Raw genomic sequence first — 13251 nt, 5'->3', positions numbered from 1 at the left:
ACAGATTCTATCCAGTTAAAAATGTCTGTTGGGGATCTTGGAAGCCAAGGAGGGATGTTCAGGTCACGGAAGAGGTTTTTATATCATGGTAGAAGAGAGTGGGGGAGGAGCTGGCACTGGCGAAGCTCAGAACTGGTGAATGAGTACAGGCTGTCCTTGGAAGGTTTCTAAAGAAGACCAGACCAGTTCTTCAAAGACAACAGGCATGGTAGGCAAGCCTGAACTGGGGCAGGCGTAAGAGAGAGCCCCTTCAAACACCTGCCTGCTTCCTCTGATGCTGGGCAGGTCTCGGTTCATGTCCCTGTGCAGAGGAACTCAGAGGAAGAGGCACAGAGCATGACAGACAAGAGATCAGGACAGATGTAAAACTCCTTCCTCGCCTCCGGAAGACTCCGATCTGGGCTTGATCTTCCCAAAGCTAGTGTTCTGGCTCAGCATCCATGCAGGACTCCCAGGGGTTCTGGGGCATCCGAGGCAGGGAGAAGAGCAGGAGGAACAGCCCGCCCAGGAAGAGCAGGGTGAAGGCAGCGCAGGCGCAGGCGAAGGACCATGAGTAGTAGTACTCGATCCAGACGGTGTCCTCACTGTCAATCATGCGCTTCACCGATTGCCTCATGACCTCCACAGAGACAATAAGGCAAAGCCCTGGGGACAAAGCCAGGAGTCTCAGTGACTGATGGTGCTCCTGCTGCCACCACAGTCCTCCCCCAACCTCTGTTCCCTGAGAGGAAAATGCTTCTAGATAGTTCTAACTGGGAATCTGCAAAAATGATCCATGTCTGCCACTTCCCACAATGCACTTCCTACATCCTGCAGGTGATTAGCCAGAGACTGGCCACATTTCCTTCCTTCTTGGTTAGTTGCTTTCTGGAGAGGTTCCTCAGTGTTTCTCCTAAGCGTAGTGCCATGGTGGGGGGGGGGAGGAACAAAGCAAGCTTTCTCCCTCGCATCCTTCCTGGGGTCACCGGGGTTCTGAGTTTGTTCCCGTGTTGAGCCTGAGCATGGGATGGGGAACCCTAAGGAATCCCCCTCCCACCCAGGCACCACAGGACCCCACTCTACCTGCAAAGGCATAGAACATGGATGCTGGCCTCAGCAGATAATCACGCTTATTCCCAAAGGATAGGAATGCGCAGATGGAGCCCACGATGATGAAGCCGAGGCTGAAGATGGCGATGGCCGCTGCTGAGATGCTGTACTCTGCAAAGCAAAGGGAGCCTCAGAAGCAGAGCCTTTCCGGGCACTTCATCCTGTCAGGGGTTTAGTGAGCTCCCACAGCCAGCATTCTCATTTCACACCTGACTGAGGCCCACCCCGCTTTCTTACTCCTTCCAAGTCTGGTGCTGTGGAAGAGCGAGGCCAGCTGCCAACAGGATGGAGTCACCTGTGTCTTTCCAGGGTGCGAAACTGCAAGGTTCCCTGAGGCAAAGGTCTCCAAAGGGGGCAGGACACCCTGTGTCGGAGATGTTCCTAGAGCCAAGCCTTCCTGAGTGACAGGCGGAAAGAGGCACTGAGCTGTAGGTGGTCTGTCTTAGATTGACAGTGGGACTCTGGGAGATTGACAGCGTGTGGGTGTTACCTAGCATGGGAGTGTGTGTGAGGAGGATGTGAGTGGGTTGCCTAAGAATTCATCAGAGTATGTGCCCGTGTAAGAAGTGTGTGTGTGTGTGTGTGTGTGAGAGAGAGAGAGAGAGAGAGAGAGAGAGAGAGAGAGAGAGAGAGAGAGAGAGACTATCTATTGGCATATGTGGATGCACATGTGTGTGCTTTTCTCCTGAGGCTGTCAGCACTTATAAATACCACACATATGAGGATCTGTCTGGGTGTGCGTGCATGCATGATTGTTCCCTGCATTAAGGCTCTCAGTGTGTATGCATGCTCCATGCATGAGGCTCTGTTGGTAGGTACATGCATGCATGAGTGATCCCTGCATTAAGGCTCTCAGTGTGTATGCATGCTCCATGCATGAGGCTCTGTTGGTATGTGCATGTATGTGTGCATGCATGCATGTTCCTGCATTAAGGCTGTCAGTGTGTATGTGTGCCTTGTGCCTGAGGACCTGTTGGTGTGTGCACGTGACTACATGTGAGGGTCTACTAGCATGTGTGTGAATGTGTCTGTGTCAGCTCTTGTACTCTGTGTGGCCACCTGCTCCCACACAGCCCAGGCTCTTCCTGCTGATGTGGTCTCTGAGTTCTGTTGGTGAAGGGCAGAACAACACGTGTCCTCAGCTCAGGGGGCCTGTTAGTAAAGGAGGGCAGGACTACCAACTGTCGCCACAGAGACTCTCACCCACCCACCCCATGGTCCTGCTCCAGCACTGTGAGCTGTACCACTTCCTTCTTCCTCTGGCTCCACGGGATGGAACATGTTCCTGCTGCAGCTCACAGCCTGCCAGCAAGTCTGCACCAACATGTGTGTGCTGATACCTGGACCCAGAACTGCTTGTGTGTGCGAGGAGGCGACAGGGCATCAGCCTCCAGCTGCTTTCTATCCCTAGCGGGAGTCAGCACGTCTCTGCCAAGTGACTCCTAACCCAGCAGCTGGTGATGGAAGTGGCTTCCGCCGCCCCTGCCTTCCAGGGCCTCACCTTTCTGAGTGGTGAATTCAAAGATCTCTGAGCTCTCTCCTGGGTTGAAATGCCTGAAGTAGGAGCAGTTCTTGTCTGTGAAGGAGGAGACAGTCTGTGAGCTGGTAGAAAGGGTAGGTGTCTCCCCACAGGCCATGCAGGGGCCTATGACTGCCTATCTTCCCCCCCCCATTCTGAATCTGGGCCAAACATTTCCCTGACCTTTAGCAAGCCATTTCAGCAGATAAAGGATGGCAAAGGATTCTGGGACAGCATTAGGAAGTAAAGGATGATGGATTCTCGGGACAAACAGCCCGTAAGCCCTGAGCCAATTAGGCAGTTGGGGTAACTGAGACCCAGGCTCCTATTGTTCCTGAAGTAGGGGCCATACACGCTTAGCAAATAACCAGTCGATAATCTTGGCATGTGGTTCCCTCTCCTAGGGTCCCTGGGCAATGCCTAGAGGCCAGGGATTGTACTAAAACCCCACATTTCGCAAGAAAGCCTGCCACAGCATGGAATTATCCAGTGTGAAACGTTAATTAATAGTGGTGATGCCGAGGGACCTTGGAGTAAGCCAGAAGCAGACCTTTATCCTCCATTCGCAGTGGGACCTGGGGAGCAGTGTCTTTCAAAAGATTTCCAGGGGCTAGGGAGATGGTTCGACATGCCACACAAGCATGAGGATTCCCAGCAATCATGTAAAAAGCTAGGTAAGGGGATGTGTGTCTGTAGCCCCAGTGCTGGGGAGCGGATCCCTAGAACTCACTGACAAGCAGTCCAGCCCATCGGTGAGTTCCAGTCCAGTGAGCGACCTTATCTCCAACAGCAAGGCGGAGAGCGATTGAGGAGGATACTAGAGGTCAACACCTGGCCTCCACAAGCACATATCCATACAAGTGTGTGTGAACCCCACAATGTACACACACGGGGTGGGGGGAAAGAGAGAGGTGGGGAGGGAGGGAAAGAGAGAGTTCTTTCCAGAAGATTCGGATGCTCATCCTGGTTGACCACCCCAGCTCTGTCCTGAAGAGGGCTCTTCTGCCTGTCCCTTCTTCAGACCCTCATGACCTGAGTCATGCGGACCCCAGACAAAACATCCCCTAGCAAGCTTCTGGCCACTGAGCACTGTCATGAAGCCATGTGGACAGTTAGACTTGAGACCTAGCTGCTAAGGGCAGCAGGGGAGGGGCGTAGCGTAAATACAGTCACGGGGATCTTATATATAGGTTGTTTTTTTTTTATTTTTTATTTATGTGAGGCCCCGCCTTGATGTCTTTTTCTTGTGTTTCTGTCTCCCTTAGTGTAAAAAACAGCCCTGCTTTTAGTTTCAATGGCATTGAGTGTGGATTCACAGCTTCCCTTCTAGGCCACAGTGGAAAAGCTCATTCCTAAAGACTGGTCCAGCTTCTTTTAGATATGAACCTGGAGGCTGCCACCATCATGGCTTTAACGGGATGAAGGCTTTCTTCTGTCTGGCTACATCATTTTACTGCGACTTAGCCCTGTCCCTCTCTATGCCTCCGAAGTTCAGTTGCTGCCTCTCCCAAGGTCCAGGACCAGGACGCCTGGAGATGGGGTCTGGCCTAGCAGCAGTGACTGTTCCTGGCAGCAAGCTGCCTTTCCCCCAAGCTTCTATATTTAAATCCCTTTTCTTTTGAGCCGAGCTACCTGGGGTGTCTGAAGACCAGCGGTGATGTCAGACTCAACACTGCGCTTTTTTTCTCACAGCGTCCGTGGCTATTTTAAAGCATAATGCAACCCTCTTATATTCATGAGATCAGTAGCTGTGGATGCTCTTGAATCACTGCCTCAAAACAGCTCACGCTATGTGACACGTCTCCCTGGGTCTCCCTCCGGACAAAGGGACATTTTCTGTTTCGTTCTCTAAGGGCCAATTTCGGTTGCCATTGAAAACCCTCCAAGAAGAATCAACTGAATTCAAGTGCATTTCATGGTCAGCTGCTTTCCCAGCTACTCTCTGCCTGTGAGTTAAGAGCCTTCAGTATGAGGACTGGGAGGTACAGGCAGCCTGGAGAGTCTGGTGACCACGGATGGTTGACCCTTCTGGGTTACAGAGGCGGCTCTTGCATGGCATGTTGGGAAGTCAGTTGCCGTCAGATAAATGCCGGGCTCCACTCAGGGTGGACAGTGATGTACAGACAGACATTCTGGATATCAGGATGGAAGTCTGAATCAAGGTGCACTGGAATAGGCTGCATGCCTTGGGGACGAGGCAAGTGTCCCTGGGGCAACTCTTTCCCTTGGGTAGCATACCTAATGTCTCCGCCTCCATTCAACACCTTCACATGGGGGTGATGGGATGGGAACATTAGGACTACTGAAAACCTCAGTTTTTCCCCAATATCCTCAACTTCGCACCAGAGGACAGACAGGTTGACCTGTCTTCTGTCTTGAACTTGGCACACGAAGAAGACCCGCATACTTGGCTTTCAACCTGAGAGAAAGGTATCCAAACCCAGAGGGCTGTCTGAGAGAGAACACAAATCCCTTCAGAGTCCCTGAGGGCTCCAAAGATGGAGCAGCCACACCAGACATCGTTCTCATTCAGAACCAATCAAGCCAGCACCTTTAGAGGACAGCACAGGGGCCCACAGATGGGCATGCCTCACGTGACTTAGGTTTTCACACCTTTGCCCCATTGATGGATGGTAGTGTTTGGGAAACTCAGCATTAAAAGAGTCTAAACCAGATGGCTCAGTGAACAAAGTGCTTGCGCATGAAGACCTGAGTCCCATCCTCAGCACCTTCAGGGCTGGGGTAGTGGTGCAGTTGGTGACCTGCCCTTGTGACACCAAACTGGGGAGTCAGAGACAAGTGGATTCCCAGGGCTGTCAGACAGCCAGCCTAGCTAAATCAGTGAGCTCCCAGGCTCAGTGAGAGACCCTGGCTCAAACAATAATGTGGAGAATAATGGAGACACTGTGTGTAGCCCTTTGTCTTTCACGTGAACTTGCACATACATCTGTGTATTACACACACACACACACACACACACACACACACACACACACACACCATCTGAAGCAGGCCCTAAGTGGGCCATTTGGTCACAGGTAGGGTGATAGGGACAGTCCTGTGTACAATACAGATTCCGAACCCTCCTGCTTCTGCCTCTCCGATGTCATTTCTTGTCTCCAATACCAGGTATAACAGCCTAGTATAGGTTTGGGGGCTCACACTCTGCCTTGATGAGCCCTGTCCCCTCACTGTGCAGACACAGACACTGATTTAGACCAAGTAAACAGAGGTCCAGTTCCAAGAGGATCCAGGACTGTGATTAGGGTCTGAGGTCACTGTCATCTCTTTTGTCTCTGAAACTGGCTTATAATGATTCTGAGATTTCTTTTTCTACAAAACTCAGTGGTGTAAAAATGTGAACTGGGCTATTTCTTAAAAATATGCATAGCCAGGTGCGATGACACACACTTTTAGTCTTGGCACCTGGGCAGGCAGAGACAGGCAGATCTCTGTGAGATCCTGGCCAGCCTCGTCTACATTGTGAGTTTCATGCCAGCCAAGGCTACATGATGAAACCCTGTCTCAACAAACAAAACAAAACAGAAAAATAAGGAGCTCAGTTCAGGCTTGCCTGGGAACTTGGGCAGGGTGGTAGGCTACTATAGTATGGTCCAGTCACCAGCTGTGCAGAATCTAGGGTGGCAATTTCAAAGAACCAAAGGGGCAGGCACATGAAACCCCAAGGTGACCTTTAGCAGGGGAGAGCTCTGAGTTATCACTAAGACTATCACTAAGGTAGCGAGCACTTGGTAGTGCAGATTTATTGTATTAGAAATAATTTATGTGTAAAACCCCAGAAACTAGTGGCTCGGAGCAGGGAGACAGTCTCATATATGGTGCCCATGTTGCTTTGAGTAAGCTTATAAAGATGTATGCTCTTCCGGTCAGCACGGGAGAATTCCCAAGATGAGTACAGAGGAACCCAGAGTGCTGTTCTTCCATGGGAGAGCCTAGTTAAAGCTTCACGCACCCCTAACACAAGTTCACGTCGGTAGGGGAGGGAGCCTCGGTGTGAGTTCTGTGGATAGGAGAGGCAGCCTCAGCCTGTGGGTAGGAGAGGGAGCCCTGAAGATCCCCAACATCAGTGATGTCATGCTTTTCTTACAACCATAATCCTTGCACTGAGGAGAGATGTGCGTGTATAGAAATGGGCTGCCGGGGCTACCCTAGAGAGGCAGAACTTGAAAGAAACAAGGGCAGGGAATGGTTCTCCTGGGGCTTCCCAGCTGATCCATGGTCTCCCCTGGAAACTGGGGAAGCCCTTCCTCTTGCTCGGGAGGCATTGGAACCAAGCTTTGGTGCTGATCTCATACAGAACAGAATTTCTCCGGCTCTTTGTGGATAGTGGAAAACACACACAAGGCATCCTGTCCTGCCCATCCTGTGAGGAACCTCCAACACATCATGGCAGAAAGGGTTCTAGTGAAACTGCCTTGTATCAGCTCTCGGTCTGGCTGTCTCTGATCATGTCCTATCCTATGTGGGACTCCTTGTGGCCTCTTGAATCAGAAGGTTTTAGGGGCTGTGTATGTACATAGGATGTTATGGGATGATTCTGGAGAGCAAGGGAGCTAGGGATTAAGATTTGGGTGTTGAACCTCTCCTTGTTAGGCCTGGGGAAGGCCATGCTACCTTTAGAGTTCCTCCTTGTCAAATGGAAACCATTTGTAGAACAAAAACCTCTATGATACAGTAACTAAGAAAGTGGACATAACAGGTAATAGTCTAGGGACAAATTCCTGCTCGTTAATCACATAGCCACACTCAAATTATCCGTGTCCTCTGAGCTTCATTTTTCTCATCTGTGATACGGAGTGAAGATGAATGGACAGGTCTCCTGGAAGTTTCTGTGAGATTAGATGAGCTCATGTAATTGTGTGTTGCTTTGGCAACCTTGTCATTGTATAAATGTTATGAAGTGTACAAACACCAACTAGGTTAACTATGACATCACCGTGTGATATAATCCCACAAGGCCATTCTTTTTCATATGCTCCATCGTTGACCAAAATATTGATATATGGTATACAGCTGCATATGTATGGCCTCCTATGATTTCCAGGCTTCTGTGGTGTCTGGGAAAAATAATCTGTTTATCTTATTAAGAAACTCATGAGGGGTTGGAGAGATGACTCAGTGGTTAAGAGCACTGGCCGCTCTTCCAAAAGATCCAGATTCGATTCCCAGAACCCGTATGGCAGTTCGCAACTGCCGGTAACTTCAAGACCTGACACCCTCACACAGACATTCATGCAGGCAAAACACCAATGCACATAAAATAATAATAATAAAAGGAATCTCTTGGGTGTAATAATTGGTTGTGCTGGTCAGTTTTTCCTAACTTGACACAAGCTAGGGCCACCTAGGAAGGGGAACTCTCAACTGAGAAAATGCCTCCATTAGATTGACCTGTGAGCACGCCTGTAAAGTATCTTCTTCCAAAATACTTATTTTATGTGTATGGATGTGTGCGCAAGTGTATATATGTGCACCAGGTGCGTATATTGCCAGAAGAGGCCAGGAGAGAGCACCAGGGTCTCTAGAACTAGAGTGAAAGACAGTCGTGAGCCACCATGTGAATGTTGGGACCCAAATCTGGGTTAACTGCCAGAGCAGTAAGAGCTCTTAAGCACAGAACCAACTCTCTGAATCCAGGAGAATTTGGTTAATGTTGGATGTGGCAGGGCACAGTCTACCGTGGGTAGTACTGCCCTGGGCATGCGGTCCTGGGGTGTAAGGAAAGCAAGCCGAGCAAGCCATGGAGAGCAAGCCAGAGGGCAGCATCCTTCTCTGTGGCCTCTGCTCACTTTCTGCTTCTGTGTTGCTGACTAGGGTGCCTGTCCTGGCTTCTCTCCATGAGAGACCGTAACTGGACGCTGAAATAAACCCTTTCCTCCCAGAGTTGTCCTTGGTTAGTGTTTTGTCATAGCAATAGAGAACCAACCTGAGACAGTTCCTCATCTTAGTTTCCTTTTTCTGTTGCTGGGAAAATTGAGTCGGCTCAGAGTTCCAGGTCATAGTAGGGAAGTTGGAAAAGCAGGAATTTGAAACAGCTCCTTACATCCATAGTCAAGAACAGAGAGCAATAAAGTAATGTACATTTCATAGGCAAGTCACACACCATCCTAGTATAGATGATTTCTCCTTGAGACTCTCTCTCAGGTAATTCTAAATTGTGTCAAGTTGACAAATAAACCATCACAACCATGTCTTTCTGTTTTTAGCATTCTCTGTATCTTTCACCAGATTGGATATGATGTATGTAGGTCTGGATTTCTTCAAGTTTATACTACCTGGAATTTATTAACTTCATGGATTTGTAGGTTCATGTTTCCCATCCAGCGTGGGAAGCTTTTAGCCATTATCTTTCCCAAACAGTTGTTCCTCCTTTTCCACTCTGTTCTTCCGGAGACTCCTATGACGTATATGATGGTGCCTCATATGTGTCTGAGCCATTGCCCCTTTCCCCCTTCCTGTTACTCTGCCTGGAGAATCTTAATGAACCTTTTTTAAAGTTCATAGAATTTTTCATTTGCTTGCTCAGGCCGGGCTTTGAGTCCCTCTAGTGAACTTTCTACTTTAATTATTGTCCTTCTCAAAAGGGTTTCTATTTGATGTTTGAAAACTAATTTCTGCCTCTTGATTGGTATCTATTTCATGAGGGCATCCTTCTTTGTCATTCTTTAGATATGGTTTCTTTCAGTTCTCAGAACATATATGAAACTGCTGACTTAGTCTTTGTCTGTCTGGGGCTGGTGAGCTGTCTTAGCAGGCACTGGCCAGCATCCTGATGATTTGTGTGCGGTCTCCAGAGCCCACGTGGTGGAAGGAGAGAAGGGACTTCCCTGAGTCGTCCTCTGACCTGCCTCCAGAAACAAACCAGCAAGCAAATAAATGTAAGACAGTCTTTGTCCACATCTAGACATCCAAAAGGCTCATTCTAGTTTGTGGATTTCCTCTTCGCTTATTATCTTCATATCTTATCCACGTCACCTTGGTACTCCGCAGAGTTTGTTTTCTGTTTTGTTTTTGCTTGTTTGCTTTTGAGACAGGGTCTCACTACACAGCCTTGACTGGTCTTAAACTCCCTATGAAGATCAGGCTGGCCTGAAAGACACAGATATCCACCTGCCTCTGCCTCTCCAGTGTGGGGGTCAAAGGGGTGTGCACCACACCCTTCTTAATGGCTGGTAGTTTTAAAATATATACACAACGTGACAACTTGGGAAGCCTGGCGCTCCTTCCCGAGGCTTGTTCCCGTTGCTGTGTTTGAGGTAGTTTGTGATGTCTATATTCTTGAGCATGAAACCTCTGCTCTATTGGGTTGACCGTCAGTCAACAGAGATGTCCTAACATGCAAGGAGCCCATTCATCCCCTAGTCCCAGCTTTGCAATGGAGGTCTTTTGCAAAATGACAAAAAAGGCAGAAAACGACAGGAGAGGGACTCTGCAAGGGTCCAACCCTATTCTGTCTCCTCTACTGTCAGCCAGACAGGTTCTAGGCTCTTTGTTTTACTGAGGGAATAGCTTCCAGGCACACAATAGAAGGGAGGAAATGAAAGCACCCTAAAACTCACTTGTTTCCATGGCAGGGGTGGTGCACTCAGGAAGCAGAGGCAGGCGGATCTCTGTGAGTTGGAGGCCAGCCTGGTCTACAGAACAAGTTTCAGGACAGCCATCACTACACAGAGAAACCCTGTCTTGAAAGAAACCAACTAACTAACCAAACAAACAAAACATTAGCTATTTCTCTCAAGTCTCCTGCTTTTCTTGAATAAGCGTTTGCCAGGTTGTTGTGAGATTTAGGTTAATTTCCAGAGTTCTGAAAAATAAAGAATCTTCCTCCCATTCCCAGCATCGCCATTGCTATCACCGAGGGCGAAGACGCAGCTGGGGAGGAGTTATTTCTCCCTCAGCCATTTTCTTTCTCATATCGCCCAGAGTTAATACTCACACAGCTCCCTACATGGCTATGCCTTGTTTATAGTTGCTGATAGATGAGAGGGCTCTGTGTGAACCCTCTTTCAGAAAAGACAGTTCCTGGGGAGCCCAGAAAAGGTGGAGGGGAAGGAAAATGATGTCCGATTGAATGCAAGAGCAGGATTGAGAAGACAGCTGGGGGAGGTCAGGTTCTGTGTCACAAGTGTGGGTAGTATGATTCACAGCTGATGGGCGAGAAGGCAGACAAACAGACTCCGCTTAGGCCCCGGGCCAGGCCTTGCCTGTTGGTCCCCTGAGGCTGGTGTTCTCATCAGCTTGTCTCTGCACAGACGTGGCTCATCTGCTCTGACTTTAAAAGGCACAGACTCTAAGGACAGGTGAACAGAGCCACAGTGTCCCTCCACACGCACGATCCCTGGAGAAGCTGCCTCGCCCTGCCCCACCCCGCCCTGCCCTGCTGTGCCCTGCCCTGCCCTGCCCTGCCCAGGGAGTTGGCGGAGGATACACCTGTTTACGAGTGTGTAGAGTAGCCAAGGCGTGTGGGCATCAGGCTATGGGATAGAGAGCCTCCAAGCACATGTTCGTGTCCATCAGGCCCCCCACCCCAAGACTCTGTGTTTCTAAGACAGCTGAGTGGTTACAAATCTCTGATTCCCCAGCAGTGATGAGTGACACCTGCCTGGGGTTTTCCCCGAAGCAAGAGCTAAGGAAGAGGGAGGAGAAGAGAAGGAGGGTAAACTCTTCACTCCACATGTAGACTGCTAAGGCTTTGAGACCTAGGACTGACCACTCGAGGGGCAAGCGTGAGGCAGGGCATGAAAGGAGTCATTCTGAGCATCAGGATGAGAGCCACACCTGCTGTGGCCCATGGAGGCCTTGGAGACACTGTGAGTGTCTAGTCACTCTATAGAAGTGATCCTACTGTTTCGGACAGGCGAAGCAGGGGCTGAGATAGGCCTTGTCCTGTCTGACGAGCCCTTCACAGGGCTAAGGGCGTAGCTCAGATGGTAGAGCCCTGGGTTCCATCCCCAGCATTCCATAAACCGACTAGACAGCTAGCTCAAGATGCTATGTCAACAAGAAAAAGTCTTTTAATGGGTAACGGTGTAATGGCTAATAGGCAAAGGGCAATGATGGCTACAGCCTGGGTCTCTTTTCTATCTGGCATGTTCTTTCATGTATTGTCTGCTTGCTTCAAATCCCAGGGACTCTACGCTGACAAGATAGAGACACATCACACCAATGCCCGAGCTCCCAGGCCAGGAACTTGCAAGGTGTGGGTAGGGAATGGAAGAATCGCGTTCAATCACCATGGAAGGGAACCCTGAAGATCTGAGTGATGGGAACCAAGGGAGAACCCGGAGTAGGACCACAGGCCCTAAGAAGGCATCCACACCACATCTGCTTCACAGCCACGCAGCCGCCTCCCCCAGTACCCTGACCCCCATGCACCCCCTGCTTAATTTCATGCTCTGCCCTTAGCCACGTGAAGTTCTCAGTACTTAAGAAGAAGGACCCTGGTGCATCCTTTTTGCAGGACCTGACAGACTAGGTGGTAGTCGTATCTATATTTTTGCTTAGAGGCTGAGGAAGGAGCCAGCCTGCCCCACACGTTCCTTCCAGCCTGAGGTGTTAGGGTCACCAGCTTGTCTGTACAGGGAGAGTATGGAGCTGAGATGCCTCTGAGTATCAACCCTGAACATCTGCTGCTGGAGCCAGAAGTCCCGGGTCTGGTAGACCAGCAGTTTCAGGACTCTCTTAACTCTAGCAACCTGCACTGGATCAAGAGCCCAGGCCTCTCAAGATGGACCTGGAGACAAACACCGTCATCTTCCACCTTGGTTCTAGCAGTAAAAACTACCCCCGATCGCGCCCATCTGTTCCCCTGCAGGAAGGACTGGCAACAATTCTGTTCCCAGAGGCAACTTGGGGTCTTGGAAGGACAAGAAATGGACAGAGGGAGAGAGAACGGGGGAACTTACCTCCCGACAGCGTGATGCGGTCACAATTTTTGTCTTCTTTGTCACGCACAGCGACGCGCGTGGTGCAGATCCTCCAGAGGCCGAAGTGGGCCGCCTCGCAAGTTTCGTTATGGTGCTCCAGGTGTGGGCTCAGCAAGGCCCAGTGGTCAGTCACCACAGCCACCATGGCCAGCACTCCTCCCACCAGGATGAAGAAGAGGGTCACACGTACCTTCAGGGTTCTGGTCTGTGACATGACGCTGGCTGAGGTGTGGGGGCTCTGGGCAGGGGGCAGCAGTGTCTCCCAGGGGTAGGTGACAGACAGCCGGCTAGCCGGTGGCAGCGGCTATGGAGTTGGGGAGTGGAAGCTAAGTTTAGTGTGCCTGGCTGAGCCAGAGTGGGCTGGCTTTGGGACTGAGAGACACTGGGCATTTGGAGCAGCTGCCCAGGCGTGTCATCGGCCTGAGGGAGGCTTCTATTAATGCTTGCCTCTAGGCGTGTCACTGAGGATACCTTCTGCTCAGGTTTCAGGGCTTTTCTCTCATCTGGGGGCTAGAAATACCCCCCCTCCCCGGTGAGGGAGAGAGAAAGCACTAGATAGTGGCTTGAGAGGTCTACAGAGCAGACTTGGTGTGTGGTGTGTGTGTGTGTGTGTGTGTGTGTGTGTGTGTGTGTGTGTGCGCACGCGCGCGCGCGCGTGTGCGTGAGGCAGTGGGAAACAGGTTCACTAGATGTGTG

General features: G+C 50.3%; 1 protein-coding gene across 1 annotated transcript; it reads right to left on the bottom strand.

Moving 5' to 3' along the window:
• On the bottom strand, positions 1-12910 carry Cacng1 (calcium voltage-gated channel auxiliary subunit gamma 1). Its single transcript, XM_087909515.1, has 4 exons — positions 12535-12910; positions 2591-2665; positions 1063-1200; positions 1-645 (listed from the first exon to the last, which is right to left on the bottom strand). The coding sequence occupies exons 1-4, from the start codon at positions 12767-12769 to the stop codon at positions 419-421; spliced, it is 675 nt and encodes a 224-aa protein (XP_087765641.1). The 5' UTR covers positions 12770-12910; the 3' UTR covers positions 1-418.
• Positions 12911-13251: the final 341 nt, after the last annotated feature.

The sequence above is a fragment of the Myodes glareolus genome, chromosome 9, assembly GCF_982192425.1.
Source record: "Myodes glareolus chromosome 9, mMyoGla1.1, whole genome shotgun sequence".
In the NCBI taxonomy this organism is placed as follows: domain Eukaryota; kingdom Metazoa; phylum Chordata; class Mammalia; order Rodentia; family Cricetidae; genus Myodes; species Myodes glareolus.
The sequence above is the reverse complement of the archived record's forward strand: the minus strand, read 5'-3'. Positions and strand labels throughout refer to the sequence as shown.